General features: G+C 40.0%; 1 protein-coding gene across 2 annotated transcripts in view; it reads right to left on the bottom strand.

Moving 5' to 3' along the window:
- The window catches only part of ANKDD1B (ankyrin repeat and death domain containing 1B), a 41981-nt gene extending 16031 nt beyond the window's left edge, over positions 1 to 25950 (bottom strand). The window contains exons 1-10 of one of the 2 annotated variants that reach the window (XM_042454148.1): positions 25703 to 25950; positions 22720 to 22823; positions 20615 to 20713; positions 17203 to 17301; positions 17005 to 17109; positions 12990 to 13088; positions 11137 to 11235; positions 8746 to 8844; positions 6674 to 6772; positions 1839 to 1937 (exon numbers count right to left, since the gene is read on the bottom strand). In XM_042454148.1, the coding sequence (XP_042310082.1) occupies positions 1839 to 1937; positions 6674 to 6772; positions 8746 to 8844; positions 11137 to 11235; positions 12990 to 13088; positions 17005 to 17109; positions 17203 to 17301; positions 20615 to 20713; positions 22720 to 22823; positions 25703 to 25829 (1029 nt within the window). In that variant the 5' untranslated portion in view covers positions 25830 to 25950. Of the gene's footprint in view, positions 1 to 1838; positions 1938 to 6673; positions 6773 to 8745; positions 8845 to 11136; positions 11236 to 12989; positions 13089 to 17004; positions 17110 to 17202; positions 17302 to 20614; positions 20714 to 22719; positions 22824 to 25387; positions 25581 to 25702 lie in introns of those variants that run through there. The other variant, XM_042454149.1, reaches the window with a different exon arrangement.
- Between the last annotated feature and the right edge of the window lie 1341 nt (positions 25951 to 27291).

Here is a 27291-nt window from a genome sequence, read left to right as displayed (position 1 = left end):
TCCTGGGAGTAATGTCTTGGGAGACCAGGGATCAAATCCCCATTCAGGTATGGAAATCCACTGCAGTGACTCAGCCTCAGAAGAAGGCAAACTCCCTTTGGAACAAACTTTGCCAAAAAAAAATTGTGTAGCTTTAATGGTGGTCTTTCTCATCTATTTTAAAATTATGTAAATAATCTGTGGTAATTATTTGAATTTTAATACCTATGCTTCTTTTATTGTTGTATACTTAGATACTACTTTGTAAACCAACTAGAACTTATGCTATAGCTAAATAATTATCCCATTGAAAGCCAGTATGCTGTTTTCTAAGAAATTCTAGTCTAAATTGGAAGCTCTGTGTGAATGGATATAACTCTTCCCTTCTCTAAAGAGAGATGATAGATTCAAGCCATTGTATGTTCAGACATATCCCCACCCCAACTACAGGTATTACATTTCTACATAATCTGTGTTATGTAGTGTGTTTTGTGTTTACATAAAAATAGGAAACTGGTTTAAACATACTAGGATACTTCCCACAGCAATGTTTGTTCCCACAGAACTTCATTGCCATTCTGGATAGAGCATATTCATGTTAATTATTATTATAGTTGGCCATTACATTTGACGTGCTAGCTGTTACAAAGTGAAGTGGAAGAATGCCACTTGCTGAGATGAAAGCCATCCAGTACCTAAGAGTTGAATTCCTCAGAGCAGAGAGGTCCTGCCTCATTTCGTACAATGATCAACTAACAGAAGGGTGTGGAGATGTATTGTACATAAATGTACATATTGTACATTTTAAGAATCTCTGCTTTCTTGCTCTCTCCCTGCCCAATAAACTGCATTTTTCAATCCCTGTGAACTGGTTCATCATGTCCACAAGCAAAGAGGCAAACACACTTGTTCTGTTCATTACATATGGAAAGCATCAGGCTGAGGAAACCTAGTTTGTTATGTAATGTCCTCTGCCAGGAAACACTGCGGAGAAACTCATGCTTTGAACAATACAATGCTGTTACTATGAAAGTCTGCTTAGGGTTAGAATATTTGGAATGGTTCTATCCACTTTCTTTCAGCAGCCAGTTATTTTACTCCATCATTTTAGCATTTTTAGCTTCAGTCTCTTCTGCAGTCCTGTAATGACCCAACAAGCATTGCTGCTTTACTGATTCCAGTCCAGTACCGGAATTGATTCTGGATCACTTAGCAGGGAAGTGATCCCTGCCCCAGTAACCCTGATCATGGTTTTATCATTCCCATGATAAAACAGCAATACAGAGAGGTTGCTGTGGGGAGAAAGAATGCTAATGGTAGCTATGACCATTGCTCTGCTACCACCATTATTAAGAGAAAAGTAGCAACTAAGCAGTGCTGGAAAGTAACAAGGAACTATAGCTTTTAAGCAATGATGTGGGGTGGTGGCCTGGAGGAAAGTCTGTCTGTGGCCCATGAGCTACAACATAGGTTGTGAACTCTTGGTTTAGACAGATTTGATCTAAGGTGTTATAACCTGCAAGTGTGTTTGAATCCAAAAAAAATTCATTTGGAAACATCATCATAAAGTAAAGAAATGGGTCTGGCAAGAAATCTGACTAGAAACACACTAGGAAAATATAATTTCTCCATCTTATTCTTATAAATAGATAGGTCTAAAAGCAATTGTTATTCCTCAACCAGAGTAGACCCATTAAACCAAAGGAATTTATGTAAGTATTGATTTATCGCTTTGACTGAATAGGTTTATTCAAGTTGGGATTAGCAGTTGGATTTAGGTCATATTACTACACAAAAACAGAAAAGACAACACTGTTTTCCATTTTTAGATTATATGACTCTAAAGGAGAATTGCTCACCTGATCGACAGAGTTGATGTCATGACAGGCATCTATTAAACTATTTACCACGGGTAAGTTGTTTTTTATGATGGCCAAATGGAGAGGAGAATTCTTTTGCTGTAAACAGAGGAAAATATAAAAGCTATTGCTCTAAATATTCTTTGTTCCCCTGAAATATTGCTTGATCACTGGGAGTGGGTGGTGGGGTGTCTACGTTCTTATGGGCAGAAGAAAGGCAGACTATTTCTGCCAAGGGAATTGTGTCTGCCAAGTGAAGTAGCAAACAATTTGTCATTTCAAAGCCCTCCCAATGGGGGTGTTTTCTTTCCTTCTTCTGTCCTGTGCTGGGCACCACAATTCTAGAAGGATGTTAAAAAGCTGGAACATGTCCAGAGGAGGGCAACCAAAATGGTGAAGAGTCTAGAAACCATGCCCTTTGAGGTATATTTAGCCTGGGGGAGAGAAGGTTAAGAGGTAACATGATAGTCATATTTAAATATTTAAAGGGATGTCGTGTTGAAGATGGAGTGAGTTTATTTTCTGCTGCTCCAGAAACTAGGACCTGGAGCAATGGATTCAAACTACAGAAAAAGAGATTCCACCTCAACATTAGAAGGACTTCCTGACAGTAAGCTGTTAGTGGAATATGCTGTCTCAGAGTGTAGTGGAAACTTCCAAAGCTCCTTTGGAAGTTGTTAAACAGATTCTGCATGGCCATCTGATGAGAGTGCTTTGATTGTGTTCTCCTGCATCACAAGGGATTGAATTGACTGCCCTTGAGGTTTTTCCCAACTCTATGATTCTACTATTCTTTTCAGCAGTTCTTAATGTTTTTTTATCCTTCCCCACCACCACACTGATTTCAATAGTGGGAAAAATCAAATATGTCAGTTCAGCATCCACACAGTTGAAGGGTACAAACCTAGTACATAAGAGCCGTAATGTCCGTGTATAGTCTATATTGCCTGTAACTCAATAAGTGTAGCATCATTTTGTAGTGCATGTGTAAGTTTTAAAGTTAGTTTGTCTACTGTGTCTTCAGCTCACTGAATGGTAGGCTCCATCTCCACTTCCAAAGTAATGCAGCTTGACACTGCTTTAACTGCCATGGCTCAGTGCTTTCGGATTCTGACATCTACAGTTGCTTGTAGCACCAGACCTCTCTCACAAAACTGCAAACTTCAGAATTCCATAGCACTGAGCCATGGCAGTTCAAGTGATTTTAAACTGCATTATTTCTGCAGTGCAGATCCAGCCATGAAGGGAAAAATATCATAATATTTGTTGTGGTGCTTCGTTCTAATTTCAAAAGTAATTTTAAAGTATCTAATTTCTTCAAGAAAGGAAAGTGTTACTTTTAAAATAGAATATAGCAACTATAATAGTAATTGCCCCCAAATGATAACTGTAATTCATTACTTTTTTAAAAAAAAATTGTCCAGGCTCTGCCTTTTGAACATGGGAGCTCATAAATTATTGTGGTGCAAAAGACAAAATGCCACCTTTAAATTAATCAGACTGAGGTTCAATTCTTTGCCTAGCAATAGAGTAAACTAGATGACTCAGGAGATTAATGCTAACTCCTACCATCTGGCTTTTGGACACAAACATGAAATAAACACCAGTCTAAGCTTTTTACAAGAAGAGTAGGATGCAAATAAGATAAAGGCCAGGATGCAGGATGTGAAAAATAGAGAATTATAGACAATTTGTGCATTTTGATGCAGCCTAAAACTTGGGGAAAAAACATGAATTAGAGTAAAACATAAAACAGACATATAAACTAATATATATTCTCAGCCTTTGCTTTTTCAGAGAACATTACCAGATTTAAGCATGCTCTGGACCAATTCTGCAAATGAATTCTTTTTTTTTAAAAGTTTTTTTTAATCTCAACAATATACAGTTTGCCACTATTAGAAGCAGATTCTGTCTGCTGAAATGAAACTGGGATGAACCTTATCTATTATTAACAGCTAGTAAGAAACGAAGCAAACAAAATTGCATATCAAAGTTGGTAAAGATTTTAAAATGTGACAACAAATATTTTAACAGTCAACAAAATATGTTACTTAGATGATACCAGGAAGGATGAAGAATTAACTTTTTTGAACTTTTAAAGTAACATCCAATGCAGATTACCTTGTATATAGTTTCAGTTCCAAATGTGCTGAAATATTAACATTCCTCTCTCCTATCAACAGTAAACATGCTAATTTTACATATACAACTTTCTGGTACAGTATAAGAAGACTGTAACATAGCCCTTCCTGTAAAAAATAGTGTCATTTTTCTGTGGGAATTTCTAGAATCTAATGCATCCTATATTATGTAGGTCTTCCACCTGCACTTTTTGGCTGCAATCCTGTACACAACTCCTGAGAGGAAAGCCCCTCATAACTCAATTGTACTTACTTCAGAATAAATATGTATTGGACTGAACTATATGTACTGTGCAGGTTTGCTAGATTCTTCCTCTTCCTGGCTTATTTAAAAGGCCAGAGGGGGACTGACTTGTATAGGTTGGATGAGAGTGGTCATCCAGATCCATTTCAATCTGGATTTAAGCTGGTTATGAGACAGAAATGGCTTTGATCATCTTGGTGGATGATCTTCGGCTCGCTGAGAATCACACAGATGGAGAATGTCCCTATTAGTTCTGCTGGACCCCTTGAGAGCTTTCAATACTGTACTATCAGTTACAGTGTCCTCCTGGACCACCTTGCTAGGATAGGACTTGGGGATACTGTTGTATAGTAGCTCTGTTGCTTTCTGGAGGGACTAGCTCAGAAGGTGGGGCTGACAAATTCTTGTGTCTGGCTATTGGCTTGTGAGTCCCTCAGGGTTCTGTTTTGTTCTTCATGATATTTGACATATACACAAAATCTCTGGGACAGATTGTCTGGAGTTTTGGGGTCAAGGGTGCTAATCACCCAATCCTCTTTTCTGCCTAACTCCAAGAGTTTTTCCACAGGAAAACAGTGCCTTCATCTGTAAAGACTCTGGGTGAGTGCAAACAAACTGAAGTTGAGGCTGCATTTACTCTGCAGAATTAATGCAGTTCTACACCATTTTAACTGCCATGACTCAATGCTATGGAAATCTGGGATTTGTAGTTTTGTGAGATATGTAGCCTTCTCTGTTAGAGAGCTCTGGTGCTACAACAAACTACAAATCCCAGGATTCCATAGAATGGAGCCATGACAGTTAAAGTGGTATCAAACTGCATTAATTCTGCAATGTGACAGCAGCCTTAATCCAGAGAAAACAAAAACTGTCTTGATTAACAAAAAGGCCTATCAGGGAATGGGATTTCAGCCAGTTTACTATGAGTCGTGCTCCTCCTGAAGACATAGGTTCAGAGTTTCGGTGTACTTCTGGATTAGCCCTCAACCAAGCTGTTCAGGTTTTGGTGGTGGGCAAGAGTGCATTTGCACAATTAAAACTAGAGCGCCAACTACACTTGTTTCTAGAAACATATAATTTGGACATGATGGCACATGCCTTAGTTACAACCTCTTTGGATTACTGTAATGTGTTCTATGTGCAGCTACCTTTGAAGAATCTACAGAAAATTCAGCTGATCCAAATAGGTGCAGCAATACTGTTAACTGTGCCTGGTTACAGGGAACACAAAATTCCCTGTTGCTACAGTTCTACTATCTACCAGTTTGTTTTGCATGCTCTTCAAATCATTGTACAGCCAAATCCAGCCTATCTGAAGACCCTGTCCTCTCATATGAGCTTACCCAAGCTGTGAGATCTTCAAGAGAGGTGTTTCTCTCAACCCCACAATCCTCAAAGATACATTTAGTGGAAATGCAAGAAGGGAGTTTCTCCATTGCTTCTCTCAAATTCTGGAGCTCCCTTCCTAGGGAAGCTAGACTGGCTTCCTCTTTGCTGTCCTTTTGAGGACAGAGGAACACCATTCTATCACAGCAGGATATGGGGAACTGGTTGTTTTAATGGGCTTTACTTAATGTGCTGTATTACTTCCATCCACTGCTTTTCAATAATTGTTTTAAATGGTTTTACTTGTATAGACAGTTTAATGCTGTTTTAAACACTATACTTTGTGTGTTTAGAAATGCATGTGTTTGAATACACAAGACAAATACAGTGCTGAGCCCTATACAACTAAGGTCTAGCCTATTTAAAGGACCATATTCTCCCTTACAAACCTGCCCATCTTTTGAAATCTTTTGGGGAAGCCCTTCCCTATGTCCCTCCATCTTCACAGGCACACCTGGTGAACATGGGAGAAGGCTTTCTTCATGGCTGCTTCCAGGCTCTGGAACTCCCTACCCAGGAGTTTAGACTGGCACATGCCTTACTATCTTTCCACAAGCAAGTGAAGACCTTTTTATTCCAGCAGGCCTTTGAGAATTCTTATGGGGAAACAAATTTGTATAATGTGCTGGTCATTTATACGTTGTTGTTTTTAATGGTTTATGTTTTTAACAGGTTTAAACATTTTTATATAGTTTAACAGAACTTTAACTTTTCTATGATGTGAATTTTTATTTGTTTTAACTGCTGTGAACCACCTTGAGTTCCATAATGAAAAAAGTGATGATAACATCGACAACTTGAAAATGTTGAAGCGAGTAGGCATGAACCTGCCACATTAAGTACATCTAATATTCATTGATTTTCATAAAAGAACCAGGAAGATGCTTAACACTCTCCCACTGATATCAGCAGACCTTGAAATGCCTGACTTTAATGTCCTTATTCTCATTATTTATTGACAGTGGTTCTTCTTTTATGTCCTGAATTATGCATATTTCAGTTACCATCAATGAAAGTGCATGAAGTCAGATAAATATAATATGTGGAAAAAAAGAACTCACCTGAGGCTGAGTCTCCAAATTTATATTTTTACTTATAAGATAAGTGACCAAAGGTGTATGTCCATTCTGAGTTGCAATATGTAATACATTTGTATTGTGCTGAGAAAAAGACAATGGAGAAAGGGAAATGAATATTTACTACTGTTAAAGAAATTATGAAAAAGAATGACAATGGAAGGGTATTTAAGTAGCAGATAAATACAGTGTGTATATGTATGTATGTATGTATGTATATGTTTCAACTTTGTACTATTATCAAAACCTATGAAGGAAATCAATTAGATGGCTGCCACTATCTAGAAAATGTACTCTGGATAGCATCCGCAAATGACTATATGCCTATATGCTCTTATCATTTGAACATGAAGTGCCATTTCAAAAAATCTGAATCAGTTCTTCAAATATATCATTAATTGGGCCTCTGATCACTCTGAAGGAATGATTTTATTAGGCCTCAGTTAGGTCTTATTACAATTTGGCTGGAGCATCACAATCTCACTCTAACAAATTGTTAATATTTCATCAGAAACAAATCTGGTGAGTAAACATTCAGTCCTTCCTTTCCCCTTCCTTTACTATGGCAGCACCTGTTTTTCCTCTGGAGGGAAGCCGCAGCCACCAAACCGCATGGCTTCCCTCCGGCACAAAAAGAACCCGCAAAAAGCAAGTTCTTTTAAAGCTACAGGGGCGGTGTAACAAGTGTGCTACTGGCACACTCATTACGTAAGTGCTGCGTGGCGACGTGTGGACACCACACAGCACTTACATAATAATGGCGGCGCCCATGTATACAGGGAGCTGCCATTATTATGCCGCCGCCACATACTAAGGATGCAGGGCATGCAGTTGCTATGCCCCCACACAACTCTAGTACGTGGCCAGGCCAGTGCAAAGCACCGGTCTGGACTGCACCTATGATAAATGATGATATTTGCATCACCATGATACTTAAAATTAAGCTAAAGTGGTAGTCATGTTCATCAAGTTTATACTCTGACTTGTGGTGACCTTATCACAGCTTTTTTGTATATAGTTTTTGTTTTTGGCAAGACTTATTCAGAGGAGGTTCACCATTGCCTTCCTCTAAGAGTGTGACATTCCCAAAGTCACCCAGTGGATTTCCACAGCTTAGTGGGAATTTGAACTCTGGTCCCAGAGTTCTAGTCCAGGACTCAAACCACCATGCCACACTGGGCTCACCTTCAGCATAAGTTATCTGACCTGGAAATGAATCTCCACAGAACAAGAATACAAGTCTGATTCTAAAAAATGCAAAGCATTCTGCTGCTTACAACCTGAAAACCAGCAAGATAAAGTTTCAATGAATGACATTCATGACTATTTTTCTTGGCAGCTATTCCGCCCTATTGATTTCAGTTAGACAGTGATATGTTTTAGGTAGAAACACCATTAGCAAATAATGAGACATTCTAATTTGCATGCTTTTTAAAACTTAACTAGAAGGGAAAAATCATTTTAGCTTCTGTCAAAAGGGCATCAGTCATGATGAATGTCTTGAACTTCCACATGACAAGACACAAAAGATCAGGGCTCCTTTTTAATTACACCACCCACCCACACACACACAGGAATGGGAATGAAGTAATAGATGGGAGGTAGAGGATGAGCAGACCATCTTCTGCAGGCAAAGCATTTTTTTTCCATTTAGCTATGACTCCCTTTTTTCCTGGATTACTCTCTGTATTACAACTACCCATTTTATCCTCACAAAAGTTGCGTAAGGTAGGTGAGATAAAGAGATACGGTTGAGCAAAATGCCATCCAATGAGCTTGAGTGAAGATCTTAGTCTGGGTCTCCTTGGAACTAATTGGACATTCTTACCACCACAATTCACAGGATTTAAATGAGTAGACAACTCGTGGCCCTTTAGATGTTATTGGACTGCAGAACTGACCAGTATACCCAGTGGTGACAGATAATGGGACTTGCAGTCCAGAAACATCTGCAGGACCCCAACTCCAAACATTGCATAAAACCATGATTTCATTTAAACTGGCTCAAAAATATTCTATCAGTCAATTAACAAAGAACATCAAGCATGTCAACATACTTTGTTTAAGATATTGATATCACTTCCTGCTTCCAGTAAGAGATCAGCACATTTTTCATGGCCCCCTGCCACAGCTAGATAAAAAGGTGTTTCACCATCCTGAAACAACAACAATAAAGAAAAAATACATCTGACATTAAAAAAAGTTATTATCAGGCTTTTAAACAAACACTTGAATATTTTCCAGTGGCAACGAAGAATTTCTTCAGATAATGAGCTACTTTTTAAATAGATGGGAACAGTAATTACTTTTTCCTGTCAGGTTGTTGAGGTAAGATAAGTAATTTTAACTGAGATGTGTGTGAGCCTGCAAGGTAAAAAAGGTAAAAAATAAAAATAAAATCAAACTTGCAGATTTTATTTTATTTGTTGTTGTTTATTTATTTTGGTGGAATAAGTTACAAGGCTGAGTGCCACCTTTTCTTTCTGGCAGGCCTCTCTGCTGTTTACCAATTGACCAACAGGTAAAAATTCCACGAGTAATTCTAATCACAGCATACTAGTTTATCACACGTGACAAATCCTGTGGAGAAACTAAATTTAAACTGAAAACAACCCGCATTTGTGGGTTGTTTTTCAGATGACGTTCAGGATTAACCCAAACAAAGTTGCAGAAAACTGCATTTCAGATGACATTTACATGAAAGAGAAATAACGCAAAAATAACCCAAACACAAAGTCATCAAAACTAGCTCCTTTTTACTTTCACTAAATTCTGAAAGTGCAAAGGAACTTTCCATTTAGATTAATTTCAGATTATTTCTCTTTCACGCCAATGCATCTGTCAAACAACACCTGGATTTTAAAATTCCGTTTCTGCATGGGATTTTACCAATTTGCCCTCTGTGTGATAAACTCCATAGATAAAATATGATGAGGAAAGCAGAAACTTCTCGTTTTTTTTCTTTGCCACACCACTGTTAAAAGCTTGGGAGGTAGAAAGGCCAGAAAACAAAAGGTGGTAGTTATATCAAGCAAGCATGGATGTTCCTTTACTTGAGAACAAAGGAGGAAAGTAGGAGGTGGAGAAAGAAATTGGGCCCCTGCCTCTATGGGCCAAATAAAATGTCCTCCCACATCCTCTCATTGACAAGGCCAAACCCCTGTTCCGGTGCAAACAGATGATGCTTGACATGTGCAACCTCTACATTGGAGAGTATCCAGAACCTTAGAAGGAGTATCCAGGAGCTGCAATTGCCTTGCTTTGCTTAATGGCAGGGTTGGCCCTGCACTCTGTGCATTACCACTGTCCCTGTCAAACACACATGAAGTGACTCCTGTCATAATCTATTAAATCTAAAAAGCCCCACCTCCATTTTGAGCAGTGATGCTATGTAGCTAGTTTAATGCAAAATATGAAGCAAACCATTATGTCCAGCAAGCCAGGGAAGTTACTGCAATGGAAAGTGAAATCTACTGAAGAAGGTATAGGAGAGATGCTGAGGAACCAGACATTCCCACCTTCCAATTTAGGCCTATATCCTATTACTAGTCCCAGCTAGAATAGACCCAATGAATGGAATTTACTTAAGACAGCCCAAGAAACCCTTACTTCCCTTCTTCACTCCTATAGGATCTACTTGTCAGGGTAATGTGGTAATTCCCAAAGGGCAGACAGTGCTTATCTGATGGCTACATGTCATTCAACATGGCCTACAAAACAGAGTGGCACCTCTGTAGGACTTCCTTTGATAAAGATATCTATTTGTGAAGAACTAGATGGATTTATTTTTTATCCATTGTGAAACAGTATCATATGGTAATGCCATCAGCACGATACCAAACTAGATTCTGATCACCAGCATTAAGAAGCACAGAAGCACTTACTCTTCACTTCAGTCACCTTCCATTGTTACAGTGCATTTTGAGTCATTAACTGCCATCTGATGAGATATGTTAGTATAGGATTGCAGCCTTGATTGCTTACCTGACACATTTAAAGGGAAGGGGGGATTATTCACCTGGCATTAGGTTTTTACATTTATACTGTACTGAATCAGAAACTTTTAAAGCCATTTGTTAGTTGTGGAGACATGTTTTGTCTTAACACCCTGTTTTATAAACTTCATCCGCTTTGCATCTTTATTCTTTCTCATAGGCTGAACTGTGCCAGGTCACCTCCTCAACACATCACACAGTCACCATTTACTGTAGTTCTCTCTTCATCCATCTAGCCTTTAAAATTCCATTCAGAATTTTGTAAGTTTTTTGACATTGTATTCCTTTGCTTTGTCCTTCATGTCCTTTGTTACATGTGCCTAAGGTTTACCCTCAACTTATCTATGAAATCCATATCAAAATCCATAATTTTGGCCCCAAACCCTGTCCTCGACTTATACATGGGATCAACTTATATTGAGTGTATATGGTACTTTATTTTTATTTTTTTACCTCATTGAACTCATTTATTTCTTCCCATTGAGGAAGGAGAACTTCTACCACCTCATGATGGCCATTTTTTGCAGCCAGATGCAAGGCAGTATTTCCATCCTGTAAGAAGACATGCAGAAATATAACTTGTTTTCATATTACCAGTGAACGTAAACATTCTTGAGACAAAGAGTAACTCTAGGATTCCATGTTGAAATCTGGGCACAAAGTTCACATTTTCATGTTTTGCAGCTCAAAAAGGTTGCCTACCCCTGAAGTTGACCAAGTCTTTTGCTGCAACTTCCTTCACATAGGCGGGATACAGACCGCCCCTTTGGAGCGGCCTGCACCCACTCCTTTCCCTGATGGATCGGGGCCTCAGTTGCCACAGCGGCAGCCCCAGAGGCCTCGATCCGCCGCTTTTCCTGGCCTCGGGATCAACTTATAGTTAAGTGTATATGGTACTTTATTTATTTTTACCTCATTGAATTCAATGGAAAGGGGTGTCCTTGGGGCTCCATGACAGTGGCGGGGAAAGGGAGAAAGGGGCCACTCGGGCCCTTTCTCTCTGTATTGCTGGCACGGCCATTTAAAAATTGCACCAGCAATATGTGCAGCCGAAGGAGCTCCGAAACGGAGCTCCTTCTGGCACCGCTGAAAGGGCACCAGAAGCGCCCTGCAGCAGTGCCAGGATGTCACGTCCGCGCTGCGCCGTTTGGCTGCGGCATGACCATGATGTCATAATGGCGTCGCCCATGTAGAAAGGGCGCGGCCATTACAACATACTAGGGTTGGGGGGGGCATCTGGAAAGGATGCCCTGAGGCAACCCTAGTACGTATCCAGGCTGGTGCTTTGCACCGGTCTGGATACCGCCATAGTTAGTCTCAAAGGTGCTGCAAGATCCCTTTGCTCTTCCTCAACACTTAGAGATGGTGAATACCAGGAGAAAATTGTGCAACCTTCTCAGTGGTCTATTATTCTTCCCAGAAGGGTTTCCCAACTGTTAGGAAACTTATTTTTCAATCTGGGAAATAATAATTACAAATCTACAAATTTACATCCCTTCACATGGCTGTATGGTAGGACGCCTAACACCTTTCTTTAACTACTTTCTTTGCCTGCTGCAGACATTTACACCACCAGAGAAATAGCACCAGAGGGTTTCTTGTTCCTTCAGGGAAAATGTTGTGAATGTATGGGAGAGCTGCAGGAGGGAACTGCTCCTTCCCAATTCTGCTGATAAAAACAGTTGTGACAGTTGAACAACTCCACTGTAATTTGATTCTACCCTTTGTGTTATTTTCTTTCCCAATGAAATCAGTGGGAGGCTGTTGTAGGCTCAGGCTGTTGTAAGCAAGGGTCCACATCCTGAATCGTCATACAGAAGGGGCTCAAGATCTATGGATTCAAAGTCATTCCAATACTCCTCTCATTGCTAACCACCTGTGTAGTTTTCTCTGAACACTGTAGAGTTGACACATTCTTTCCCAAGAGAAAGGTGAGATACAAATGAAATAGAAATCAAAATGAAGCACTAACAATGAGTTGGATAATTTGACACTCTACTGATAAAGGTTTTTAAAAAGTCTTATATAAATATGGTGGTTACTAGTAAGCTGAACCTGCTATATGGAATTGTTAATGGGAATGCTAACCAACAAATATTCTTAAATAAATAAATACAGAAGCCAAACACCAAAGTGAAATAAAGTACTTAACATTCTAACTTTTTCATTGTCTTCATTGTCAAAATTCACGCCATGTCTGTGTACAGTGTTCAGCATCATAAGTAAGAGTACAGCTTTTAGCTGAAGATGTTATTTACTACAAATCAAATAATAATCCTTTATTGGAATTACTGTAATAAACTTACATTGTCCTTTTCTGACGTGGATAAGTTAAGAGAAATCAGCTCATTTACCATTTCTGCATGGCCCTTTTCAGCTGCCAGAAGGAATGGCTTTCTACCTTTCTAGGAGACAGTAAATGATAAAGAGGTCAGTATGGAAGATAAAGCTCTTCTAGAAAACTTGCTAACCATTACAAGAATCTTAAACCAGGTGAAGGTAACCTCCAACCACATGGCTACACACAGCCTTCAGTTTTATTGCAGAAGCCCTCTGTAAACTATCAGTTCCAATGTTTGGCAAGAACAATCTGTGGGCCCTTTCACATATACAGTTATAGCATAATGTTTCTACTTTAACTGCCATGGCTTTGTAGGTTGATGGGGCATTTGACTTTATGACAAAGAATTCCAAATACACTTCATTAATCTGGAAATCCCAGGATTCCAATAGGAAGTAGCTATGTTAATTTAAATAAAATCGCAATGCTCTAACTGTGCAGGGTGAAAGAGATCTAGGAGTGGGGCCAGAATGCATTCATGTGAATTTGGTAGTTCAGTGAATTTACATGAATTCAAATTGCATTCGAAACTGACTTCCCATTGCCCAAAATTGCGTTGTGGTCTATCACGCATAATGGAACCAATGATTGCGTTCGGACTGACTTCCCATTGCCTGAAATTGTGTGTGGTAATCTATCATGCAATAACGTTAAACCCCATGATTGCGTTCAGATTGCCTTGGATTTCTTCCAATTTCCCTGTCTGATAAACTCCCTAGTCTTTTTCCTACACTCTGCTGGGTTGGGGGGGGGGGGGAGAGCAAGAAAGAAATGGAATATCAGATAGTGTGCATGTGCATGTGTATAAAAAAGGGAGGGACAAGAAGGAAAGAGAAATAGCCTATTTTGGGTCAACTGAGGGCTGCCTCAGTTGTCATATCCACTATTGTCATATATCCCCTCATCATTACCCCAAAGGGAATGCAACTCTAGACAGAAGGATCCATACCATTGCCTTACACACATAAAGGAATATTCTCATTCACATAACCATAAATGTTGTATATTCATTGACACGTGAGAGCCAGATGCATATGTCTGCTTCTACTCAACAGTACCAGAAACTACAGGGGAAATTGTGTAAAAGATTGTGTCTACCATTTCTGACAGACATTATGCTAACAGAACATGCAAATGGTACATTCTCTGTCCAATCATTTCCAATAAACAGTCTGTATACAGATAGCGTAGATGTCAAGTAAAAATATGTAAAAGGATACTGTGAATTTTAATTTGGTGAATTTTTGTTTGAAGAAAACTGAACCAATATATACTTTTCTCAAGGCTAAATGAGGATTACCTTAGGACCAAGGTGAAGTTTCAACTCACAGCATTACAAAGAATGGAAGGAAGGATGGATGGACTGACAATATTTTAAATTTTTTGGTTTTGTTTCTTTGTAATTTAGAATCCCACTCATACTCATACAGGCTTTAAATTATATCTTAGGCCCGGTACACATGGGTGAAAAGCACTGTCCTGTGGTTAGGGTGAGGGCCAAGCATCCCCATGCTCAAAGCCCTCACCACACTGCCCAGGCACCATCTTTGCGCGCATTTGTTCAGACAGTGCGAGCGATGATGATGCCCCTTTGACGCAGAGCCCAAATGGAGTTGCACCAAAGGGGTGCCATCAAGTCACATGAGAGTGGCTATGGTGCCCCTTCGCAGGAACAAAAAAGAGCCGGAAAAAACGGCTCCTTTTTGTGCTCTGCGGAGGCCGGATTGGTGCCACTTTGTGCATTTGCCACAGCACCAATTGGGGGTAGAAAGGGGCAGTGTCTTGCCACCCCTTCCTGCCCATCTGTACAACCTCTAACTTAGCTTGTGCACAAATTTGTTACTGCCCAAAATAATAGGCAAATTGGAGCTGTTCTTAAGATTCCACATTCTCTATTTTTTGTGATACGGTTCTTGACTCGAAACAGTACAGAAAAATGTGTATCTTGTGAGAAACTGTGCACAAAAATGCATATTTCTGGGGAAATGTTATATTACCAAAATGTTTATATTATTGTACATTGAAAAAACAAATTATGCTTGTTGGTTTATAACTGGAAAATGATATAATAATTGGAGTTGAACAGAATGGGTTTATGCACAGCCCAGAATACAGATACAGCCTGATTTGTACATCCTGGGGCATGGACAAGATGGCAGTGGAGATTGAAATATGGGTAAAATAAGAATGCAGTAGTTCCTTAGAAAATAAATAATGATAAAAGGCTCAAGGGAAGAAAAGGGGATAGCTATGTGAATGTGGCAAACAGCATGGTATATAAAAGCATGGGAAAATCAAAGCTGAGAAAAGTTATTACACTACAGCTCTCTGGATCCTCCAGCCACCATGAATCCAAGCAGAAGCAAAAGGGTAAAAAGTAGTTTTTCAGATTTTGTGGTATGGGAGAAGAAAGCTGACAAAAATGACAATAGAAAGTAAGGATTTTTAAAAATTGGATGAGCTGCATCCATACACAACATGATAGAGAATTTTAAATATGAGGACCAGAAGCCCAAAACAGATGTAGAACACAATATGATGGCTATATAGAGGATTATGGAAGAGGATCATTAAGCCAGAAGTGGAGGAAAGCTGCATGTAGCAGATATGCAAAGCATACATACAACACCCTCCAATTATCCCAGTTTTTCAGGGATGCTCCAATTGCTCCTCTGTTGTCCCATTTTTTAGCATTTTTTAAAAAATGTCCCAGGTTTTCTCTCCACCTCCCACATCATTCCTTTGTCATCAGATTACTTCAATTGCTGCAAAATGATTTCAAAATGCAAAAGTAATTTGCATTCTATTAACTTAGCAAGGAGGAGAGGATACGAGGCAGTGACATTTTTCCCTCCCAGAAGGCTCAGACAAATGCAAACTACTGTAGCCTCCCCTGGCTTGTATGTATCTCTCCATTAATAACTTTTGCCATCTTGACCACAATCTGATGTTGCTTAGCCACATGTGTCCCAGTTCTTATTTGTGAAATGTTAGAGGGTATGCACGTTTAACCAGAAAGCACAGTTTGGTTAACCCTCTTGGAGAAAAGTGTATTTTAAACCTTACGGATTAAAATAGAACCAAAAGATACAATTTGGTAACTGTTTACATTGGTGTATCTCTTTTTAGGGAATTGTATGTGTTTTACAGAACCAGCTTCATCAGTAAAGGATTACAAAAGTATGAGAAGAGAACCAAAATATAGTCTTTTCACTTCAAAAAAAAGTTTCACTGCAAGATATCATCGTACACAAAAAGCCTTGAATCCTGAATATATGACCCTGGAAATAACTCCCTTTGGTATTATTTAGCAGAACTCACAAGTAAACTGATAACATTCTTGGATTTTTTTGGCTGATCCTCTGAAATCAAAGAAGGCCTAAAGCATCTATTAGAAGGCACAGAAGACTTTAAAAGTGGAGAAGCATAATATGAAACTGGCTTCTGTTGAGTCAGATAGACATAGGTCTATTTAGTCCATTAGTATATATTTGACAAGTAGGATTCATACAGTCTTTTGAGCTTTATAACTCTTTTGAGTAGTGATGTGGAAGACTGAAGTTGGGACCTTTCTGTATACAAAATGTGCTCTACTAATCATCTGCAACCCGTCATCATGGGACCATAGTAAAATTACAACACTAATTTTAGTGCTATAAACATATATACAGTAATTTACAGATACAGCCACTTATCCATAATTGTTTTGAAATCCCTCCCCCAAAGACTGATGTTTACTCTGTATCTTTTTGCAAAGTGTGATTGTAGAACTAAATCCGCTATCACAAATACTTCTATCTAATCTTATATACTGTATATGCATCCTTTGGGTGGCCAAGATCAGAATGCTATAAAAGTATATTCAGAAAATGTAGGAAAAACATAACTGTGAGTTAACCATGGATGTCCTTAAATGAAAAATATTCACACAGCATTACTAGTATCAATTAGTAGCTATTCCATAATATATGCTCATATACCTCATCACGTGTGTTAAGATCAAGCAAGTGAAGATCCTGGATGAAATAGTCCACTATTCTAACACTATTATTCTGAGCTGCAAGATGGAGGGCATTTCTTCTTTCCTAAGGAAAAGACAGAACAGGCTGTAACACAGAATTAGGCGTCATTCTATTGTATAATGACTTAATGTTATTTTATACATGCCAGTAACAAACCTGGTTCTTAGCTTTTTGATCAGCACCTGCTTTAATTAATATCAGCATTATGTCCAGATTCCCAGACCATGCAGCAAGATGAACTGGAGTAAGTCCATGCTTTAAAAAATAAAAAAATGCAAGAAGACATAATGAAATTCAAAACTGTTCTTAATTTATATTGCATAGAATAGTATAATTAATTAACATAACAAATGGTGATTTGCTTTTTAAATTTGGGGCATGTCCCCTTGACTCTGTGAGCCTGGGACAGTAACATCTCAGTAAACTTGTAGGATATCTAGGTAACACACATGTACTGTAGCTTTTTTTCAGCATTCAGTCTGCTGCATATATATTATTTCTTAGATCACTTCAACAAATTGTGCATGGACCTGTCAGTTTTATCCCAGTATTGCAGATGGGAAGCTGAGTCTTGGAGCTTGTTTGAGATCATGGTGGTGAAATGGGAAGCGGAGAAACAGATCCTGTCTGCACGGGTCAAATAAAGTGTCCTCCCTCATCCTCTCAGCAGGGAATCCAGACAATGCATGGCCCAAACCCCAGATCTGGTTTGAACGTACCAGACAACTTTGGGACCACACAGAACCAGAACTGGGCTATATGTGTCTTATAATGGAGTAGAAAGACTTAGTATTTGCTCCAGATCTCCTAGGAAGATCCACAGCCTTCCATTCCAATGTCAGGTGACTGTTTAAAATGCCACCAATGCCACCAGTCGCTCACTCTGAGGTCAGAACGAGGTGCCAAATCATTTGATAATCACTGGCTGCCTCATTCTGACCTCAGATTGAAGCGACCTGTGGTGGAGGTGGATGCACCAGGCATCTTAGTGGGATGCATGTGCAAACAGGCACCAGGCATCAGCGCATATAGTCTTTGTAACATGGGAGGAGTGGGGAAGATATGAGATTAGGATACTTCAGGTTGCCTGAGAGTATCCTGGCCTGTGCACACAGGACCTCAATGATGAAAGCATGTTTGAGATCACGATGGTGAAGCCCCTGTGATAGCTCCTTTGATAGCCCTCTCAATTGATGTGCCATCTGACAATTGATGATGTATGATCACAGTGTCAGAGCAATCTGGCCCAAAAGTCCTATCATAGGTGTCTTGCTTTTTCCTAGATTGTAACCATTTTATTTTATGTAACCTAGCATGTCTTCTCCAGAAAGAAGAAGTTGAGTAATGGGCTGCAATATTGTGAAACTACAGCAGCCAAAAAACCAGAGAGAGAAGAAAAGTATAAAGCCCCTTGGCTTTCACCCTAATTTTGTTGGCATCAGCCACACAGCACCGATGTCATCCCTGGCCTTCGAGAACAACTGATCACTGTTCAGCGGAAGGAAAGAGTATGTGTGAGTATTGAATGAATGTGTGAATGAATGCAAGAGCTCTTGATACTGAATGTTTGTATTATTTTTGTGATTTAATAAATGTTACATGCATAGTGTTTAAAACCAAATTTAGTGTCTTAAGTATCTGTGTCAGCCCTGCTTAGGGTGAGTCAACAGAAGGAGGAATTTTCATTCTCAGGTTAAACTGGTTGCCCTTACAATCTTGGGCATAACATCCCCTTCTGCCAGCAAGTAGTGTGATGCAACAAGCCGAAGCATGGACCACTGCAGGATCTTATTACAACTCTTAGCACTGTGGCTCTTTGACAGGAGGATGCTGGATGCATCTTCTCTTCAGTGCTCTGCTTACCAGCACCACAGAAGTCTGTCCCTTAGAATGGCTGAATGGATTTTAAGGGGGTTTAGGTGGCCTTTGTTGTTGTAATGATGGTGCCACAATTTTAAATTAGGATACCAAACAGTTATGAGTTCATAAACCTAATTACAACATCATAACTGCCTAACAAGATGCCAACCTATATCTTCATCTATTCCCTAGTAATTAGACTGTCTTAGCCAATCTGATCTGAGCTTTATCTTGTAACTGATAAGGAATGAGTTGGTTGTGCAAGCCCTTTTTTAAGATCAAAAATACAATTTAAATTGCTAGAATGTCAAATTTCTTAAGAGCAACCTATTAACAAAGGACCACATTAGGACCAGCACAGTAGTTTCCCTGCATATCTAATTACCCATTTTGGTATCCTTTACTGAATTCAAATAAATGCACTTGCACAAAGGTTTTATAACATACCAATCAACTGACATTCATAGCATTTTAAAGGCTATATAAATGAAGAACACAGGAGCCAAAAGTAATAGATCAGGTTTCTTTACATTTTGCAACAATTCTGCAACAAACTCATAGGATTAATGATAAAAAGCAGGAAAAGTTGAATATTTTTTCCAACCACTATGAAAGGACAGCATACTAAAGCAAAAAAAAATTATCTTGTAGCCTTTTTCATATTATAAGGAAGTGTTTAAACAAATCTGCAGAATATGTTCAACAAAAATTAGTGAAATATATTATTAACAGAGGATTTCTAAAATGATACGGTGGAGATCCTAAAGTAATGATGAAGAAAGTTTGCTTTGTATGTCCACCTCACTGACAAGAACTGGCAGTATTGTATTGGCACCAACAAGAGGGAAAATAGTACCAGTTCCAGACTGGCAAAGCTATATGTCAAAACATGTCCAGGGAACAAGATGGTTCTTTATCTTGCAGGTTCAGGGAAACATTCAACACACCCATGGAACAACCTGTTTGGGGTCTTACTGCTAGAGGGAACACTGCTGGCAATGCCCCTATGGCCAGCACACTGTATGTCCATTCATCAACCTCTGTACTTACTGTAGAGCCACTGCAGTCCTTCCCACATCCAGCCATTCTGTGCATGGTAGAGAATGCGGAAGATCAGAGAAGCATTTGGCTATCCCCTCATAGCCAGACACAAAATGATTACAACTTTCACTGAAGTAATCACATTGCCTCTGGAGATGGGAACATAGCCAGACATTTCTCTCATTTCCCCTCAGGCATGGGATGGCTGGGGGAGGCTACACCAGCTCTATTATGAGACTATGAGAGTTTCAGCCAGTGTGGAGGAAGGAATACCAACCTACTCGATGAGCAATAAAAGACAGGTGGTTGACTTGCACCTGAAATTGGCCACTAACAGGATGCCAGCCTATGACTGAAGAAGTTTCCACAGGTACACCAGACAGCTTCAGTGGTAGAAGTGCATTCAGCAAGTGGATCTCTTCTTTCCCAGCAGAGTAATTCTTGTGCTGCAGCTTATGGCTTTAGCCAGCTTTAGAATTACTCTGTGAACAAGTTTATTCCATACATGTTTGCAAGGAAGTTGTCAACATTTCATATTTTTCAGTTATTTTTCTTGAAAATTGTGAAGGCAAGATGGGCCATCTATCAATGCCAGCATTGCTATAAAAGATTCCTATTTCTCAGTGTCAACAAATGTAATGTAATATTAAAGAATCATTTTTGGCACCTTATCAGCAATATCAACTCTAGCTTTGTGATGGAGAAGAAAGTCCACTGCAGATATATGATTTCCTGCAACAGCAAAGTGGAGAGCTGTGCGCTTTAGCTAAAATAAGAAAACAAAAGATAAAAATTTAGGCACAGAATAGTACAATGGGATCAGCAGCAAGAGCAAAATTAGCTGTGGAGGGGATCTATACAGTTCCGTGTTTTACCTCTTACTCTTTAATACTGGCTCAAAAGTATTTGATCTGTATTGCTACAAAGATAAAGATTATATTCCCACAAAGACAGGTGAATCTATCTATATAAATAAGTATGATAAGCTCAATGGGCTTATCCAAGTAGGTAAATATTTAGAGACAGATGTCTGTGGCTACTGTAGAAAAGTACAATATTTGTTCATAAAGAGGCAAACAAGTACATGCAAATAATCCAGTTGTCATGCATTTTAAAGTCCATCGCCAGATGCACAAATAGAAACAGTGTGTTGATACCAATATTCTTAAGTATTATGCTACTAAATGAACGTGCTGACACTGTGCTATGTGTTATGCCGTTGCAGTCAACTTTAAAATAAAACAATTTTACTGTTTATTTGCCAATATGAGGAGACTAATTCAACTAATTCAACTATATGAAATCAGTAATACATTTGATAAAGAATATTTAAGGTCAGATCCAATTGGATTCTTTCTCTAGATGTAAGAAACCACTGGATGCTACTCATCATTTATAAACCATATAAATAATATTAAAACAAATATTTTGTTTCCTAATACTAAAACAGTCAATATTAGTAATGCTTTTAAAAAAATATGGAGGTTCACATTCAACAGACATGCTAAGATTGTATGTGATCACGAACATTTTTACTCAGTAAGTCCACACCCAGTCAGTGTGTCTTATTTCCACAGTGGAGATGCTAAGTACAGGCAGTTGGCTTGGGGGTGAAGAGCAGGTGTATAGTACACAGAAGTCAGGCCTGCTGTCCAACATCTTGCCACTACTCTCCATCCTTTCAGCATCTTTCACCCAAGATGGCTGCTTTGTTCTGTCTTGTTCTGCCAGAGTTCTGGCAAACTCTGCTATCAAGGAAAAGCAGCTTTTGGTAATCATTCACAATATCTTGGCCAACAGCAAGTTTCATTTCATTGCCTTTTGCCAGCCCCCAAATGTACAAAATTTGGTCACAAGAGAAGTCTTACATTATGTGTTATCCGCTGAACTAATTATATATTGGTAATGGGGCAGAAATCTTGTTTTTTAAGCAATAAAATTGAGCTTATTTATAAATTCTAGTTCAGTAATTTCATACTGAGAGTCAGCTTGGTGTAGCGGTTTGAGTGTTGGACTATGACTCTGGAGACCAGGGTTTGAATCCTGGCTCAGCCATGTAAGCCTGTTGGGTGACCTTGGGCAAGTCATATGCTCTCAGCAATGGCAAACCTTCTCTGAAGCCATCTTGCCAAGAAAACCCCATGATAGGTTCGCCTTAGAGTTGCCATAAGTGCAAAATGACTTGAAGGCACACAACAACGTTTTCATACTGGAATCTTCCTTGAAATAATGATGACAATTGATGATGATGATGATGATGATGATTGTGATCATCATAATGATAATGATCCTGATGGCTGTTGCTGTTTGATAATGTTGATTTTGGGAGGAGCAGGGAAACCAACATTTTCTTCCAGTCCTTTATGAACCCTGACATTTTAATGCCAGATTTATGTCAGTCTGTTTGTGTTAAGATCATTCTGTTTCTCTTACAGGAATTTATTAGCAATTGATGGCATCTATAGTAATGAAGACTGGGAAAACAGGTGAGCCCTTGAGGTATGGTTCATCAGACATCATACTTTCTGGCCAGAGATGACAGGATGACAATTTAAAAATATTTAAGACTCTTTAAAAGTACTTTTATCTCTAGTGTAAGATAGTTCGAGCTTCTTGTCCTGTCCATTAACTAATTTTTTTGCTAAAAAACAACAAAACAACAACAACAACAACCCAACCACTTTGAAGAATTGGGAAACAACCACTATTTGTCGGCTTAATTCAGCAAAACAGGATTTGCTTGTTTCAGAAACTACTGTGTTTTATACTTACAACATTTACAGCATTAATATTAACTTTTTTCTTAAATAGTCTCTCCATAGTATCCAGATTATTAGTTTTAGCAGCGTGCTGAAATTCTTTTTCATCTGGTAGCACTGCAAAACAAGAGAAACAGTTTTTGAATATGTTATGACAGATGAGCTTTCAATGAGAGGTACTGTATTTCTATTCTATTATGTTTAAATGGTTTTTTTAAAAAAATTGTTTTTAACTTGTATATTTATAAATAGAACATTGGTTTAATTGTGTTTTAACTTAGGTATTAATAGGATTTTTTTTCTTTTTAGTTGTGCTCTGTTTTTAAATGGTTGTAAGCTGCTTTGAGGCATGTGCAGGGAGAAAGATGGGATAGAAAATAACGAAAGAAGGAAGGAAGGAAGGAAGGAAGGAAGGAATATTTGTGCTATTAAAGCAAAGGACATATCAAGCAAAGGCTATTTTATGTTTATTCTACTCTAAGGAACTCAGAGTGTGGTACATTGGGTTTCCTCCCAAAGTATGTCACATCTACCTATATAAAGATATGCCAAAGGGTAACTGAGCCAAGGGCATCTGTGAACATTATGGCCAAGTGTAGGTCTTAGTCCAACAGTCTAGTGTACCCACTCTGCCACAGCTTAGCTGTATATGGATATTTTATATTGTTTTTTTAATGGTCATGTGCTTCTGTATGTAATCAAAATAAAATATTAAACAATTATTAAGGAAGCAATGTTGAAATTCCCAGATGAGGAAGTAGACCTAAGTCTATACGAAAGCTTAAGCCGCAACTTCTTTCACACAGTCTCAAAAGCTTTACAAGATCCCTTTGCACAATTAATGAATTTATGATGAAGTAGGATAATAGAAGAAAAAAAACAGGACAAGAATAATAGTGGATTTGGTTGATTTTACTTCTAAAATGGGTATTTTACTCATAACAGAGGTTACCTACTTCAATTACAGCATCGACTTCAAAGTGTTTAGAAAACAATTATGGCTTTACAAGAACCCTCCTTTAATCATATTTATTTTACATATTTTTCAGCCCTTCAGGAAGGGAGAAAAAGCTTTTTCCTAATCCCTTTGTGCATTTATATCTTGAATATTAATATAAAGGTTTTTGGTAGAAAAGGCCAAATAAACAAATTTAACAAAAATGAATGTTTATCCCCCCCCCCCCTTGACTAGAATTAAGGAAACAGACAAGACAGGCTGGTCCTTCAGCATTCTCCCTTTCAAGAATCACAAATCTGAGAATGAACTTTGGCCTAAGTTCTCAACTTTCATTCCTCTGTCTCCACATCACAGAGATCAGGTGAGCATAGTATACAGGTACAGCAGGTACCTTAAAAATCTTTCAAAGGAAGGGTGGAGAAGATGTGGCCTTCCAGCTGTTATTGGGCTCCAACTCCTATTAACCTCAGCCAGCATTTCATAGTTGGTTCCAATTTTATGTTTGAGTCATGAAGCTGATTTAAGCACCAATGGATTTTAATGAGCTTATTCTTAACATCATTTGGCTTGAACCAATGGACTTAAAGCAAGGGGTGGGCATCTTATAGCCTCCAGATGTTGTTGGCTTTCAGTTCTCAGTATCATTACCATTGGTGTATCTGTGGAAGGGGGCTGGCAACTCTGCATGGTCTACTTTTAAAACTCTGGTGAAAATAAAGGTTGAAATAAAAGCAGAAGGCTCCTCTTCAGCTTCCGATCAAACTGAATATATTTTCAGGGGAAAGGGGCTGGAGGCCCCCAAATGGAAAAGATGGTGTACTTCACATGTAGACTCATTCAGCCAGGTGTCCCTCATCCTATATCTATGCATTTCATTTCATTGTTGTCGTTGTTGTTGCTCTAAATGCAGTACCTTACATTTCTCCGTGTTGAATTTCATTTTGTTAGCTTTGGCCCAGTTTTCTAATCTATTTAGGTCATTTTGAATCCTGATCCTGTCCTCTGGGGTATTAGCTGTCCCTCCTAATTTGGTGTCATCTGCAAATTTGATAAGTATGCTCCCAATGCTGTCATCCAAGTCATTGATAAAGATGTTGAATAGCATGGGCTTAGGTGAAAAATGGTCTCTCTCAGCCTAAAAGGAAGGCAGTGGCAATACCTGGTCCTCCTTTGTGGTGAGGCCCTCTTGTCACCCTGCTGCTGGGGAGAAGGACCTTCCTGGGGACGGAGGCTGCCGGGGGGAAGGTGACCAGATGTCCTCATTGCAAAGGAGGGGAAGTTATTGCAAAATGGAGGACATTCCAGGAGAATGGAGGACATGGCACTCATAGGAGCTCTGGTGGCACAGTGGTTAAATGCCTGCACTGCAGCCACTCACTCAAAACCAGAAGGTTGTGAGTTCAAGACCAGCCAATGGGCCCAAGCTCGACTCAGGCTTGCATCCTTCGGAGGAGGGAGCTAAAATGAGTACCCAGACTGTTGGGGGCCAATTCGCTTCCTTGCTGTCCACCGCTATGATCTTTGGAATAGTGGTATATAAATAAATAAAAAATAGAAGTATCAAGCCATGCTTCAGCTGAAGGGTGTTTTGGCATTCCTGCTGGACATAAGGCTGCAATGTAGGCTGTGTTCTGGAAAAGGAGGAGGAGGAGGAGGAGGAGGGGGGGGTCTGGTGAGAAGGGTGCCACTGCCTTGCTCTTCTTGTCTTTCCCTGGGAGCCCACCTTCTCAGTCCCACCCGATGGATGGGGGGCTAGTGGCTGGTTTTCAAGACCCGCAGGAGAAGCAGCAATGCATCCCATCTGCCTAGACCTCGCCTCTTCCAAAGAGCATTTCATCACGAGGGACAACCGCATTATATATAACAGGCTCAAATCCACTCTCGCTCCAAACCCTCCGGCCGACATCCAGGAGGCTCCCCAGTTGTTGTGGGCTGCCTCGTCTCCTGGGGAGAAGCCGGGGCCCAGGCAGCAGGAGGGAGGTGCTGGCCTTGCCCAGAAGAGGCCCCCCAGCCCCTAGCCCCCGGGGGACGGACTCACGGGTCTCGGCGTGGGCCTCCTCCTCCTCCTCGGCGGCTGCCCGAGGCCCCTGGCTCCCTTTGGGGCTCCTCAGCTGGCCCACGAAGCCAGACAGGCCTTGGAAAGCCCGGCTCCAGGGGGGCTCCATGGCAGGAGGAGGCCGAGGGCCAAGGGAAGGCAGGCAGGGAGGGACTAGGCGCTGGCCTGGACACCCCTCCCTTCCTGGCTCCAGCTGAGCCACAGGTGCCCAGCCTTTCCCTTTGGCTCCTCCAGAAACAGACCCAGAGAGAGAGAGAGAGAGAGAGCTCTTGCAGCCCCTTCCAGGCTCCCGGGAAGAAAGCTTTCCTCCTAGACCCAAGTCCACTTTCCTGAGCAAATGCATCTGAGGAAGGAGAGGGAAGGAAGGCCCTGAAGGGAGGCTCCTGCTGCCCACTTCTTTCTTTCTTCCTTTCTTCCAGGGAGTCTCAAAGGGGCTGCAAAAGACTGCTCAGATTTCTTCAAAGATGCAGTCTGGAAAGAGATCTTTGTAGCTCCTTTGAGTCTCACTGCAAGAAAGAAGTTGGAGGCTCCTATTTGTAGAATTCAAAGATACACAGCTCCACTCCACCAAATGCCTCTGAGGAAGGAAGGAAGGAAGGAAGGAAGGAAGGAAGGAAGCTAGCTCAAGTCTAGAAAGGAAAGCTCACCATGCCGATGCCCACTTCTTTCCTTCCATGCATGAGTCTCAAGGAGGCTACCAGATCTCTTTCCAGACTGGCCAGAGTTCTTCCAACTCTATGATTCTGTCATTCTTCAAAGATATTGCCCTGTTAGTTTGTAGAATCAGACTGGACAGAGATCTTTGTGGCCCCTTTGAGACTCACTGAAAGAAAGAAGTTGGCACAGCATGAGCTTTCCTAGACTACTTCTTCAGATGCCATCTGCAGAAGGAGGCTAAAGTCTAGGAAAGCTCACCCTGCCAACTTGTCTCTTTCATTATGTCTCAAAGGGGCTGCAACAAGGTCTCTTTCCAGACTGGTCATATTTGTTGTTATGCCTTCAAGTCATTTCCAACTTATGGCCACTCTAAGGCAAACTGATCATGGGGTTTTCTTTGCCAGATTGGTTCTGCGGGGCTTTGCCATTGCCTTACTGAGGCTGAGAGAGTGTGAGTTGCCCAAGGCAGGGTGACCAGATGTCCTAGCCACAAAGGGGAACAAGGTGCCATAAAATGTAGGACATTCAAGAAAAATGTAAGGCAAACCCAAAGAAAAGAAAATATAAATTCAGGCTTGTCATGCTCAAAATGGAGGGCATCTTGGAATTGCTCCTGGACAGAAGATAGACATGTAGGCCATGTCCTGGAAAAGGAGAACATCTACTTACCCTGAATACAATAACATCCAAAATCCACAAAATGGTGATAACTTTATGAGGCCAATCAAAATGCACAAAATATCGATCACAAGCTTTCCAAGCTCCACCTGCTTCTTCATCAAGCAAAGGTGTTAAAAATCATTCAGGAGGGGGAAATGGAGATGTTAGTCATAGGCCTGCATTTTATCAAAAGGTTGTTGGTGTTGTTGTGAGTACAGGGGGATAGCAATGTAGGAGGCTACTCCTCCTTCTAT

This window comes from Sceloporus undulatus, chromosome 2, assembly GCF_019175285.1.
Source record: "Sceloporus undulatus isolate JIND9_A2432 ecotype Alabama chromosome 2, SceUnd_v1.1, whole genome shotgun sequence".
Lineage (NCBI taxonomy): Eukaryota > Metazoa > Chordata > Lepidosauria > Squamata > Phrynosomatidae > Sceloporus > Sceloporus undulatus.
This window is presented reverse-complemented; position numbering and strand designations above follow the sequence as displayed.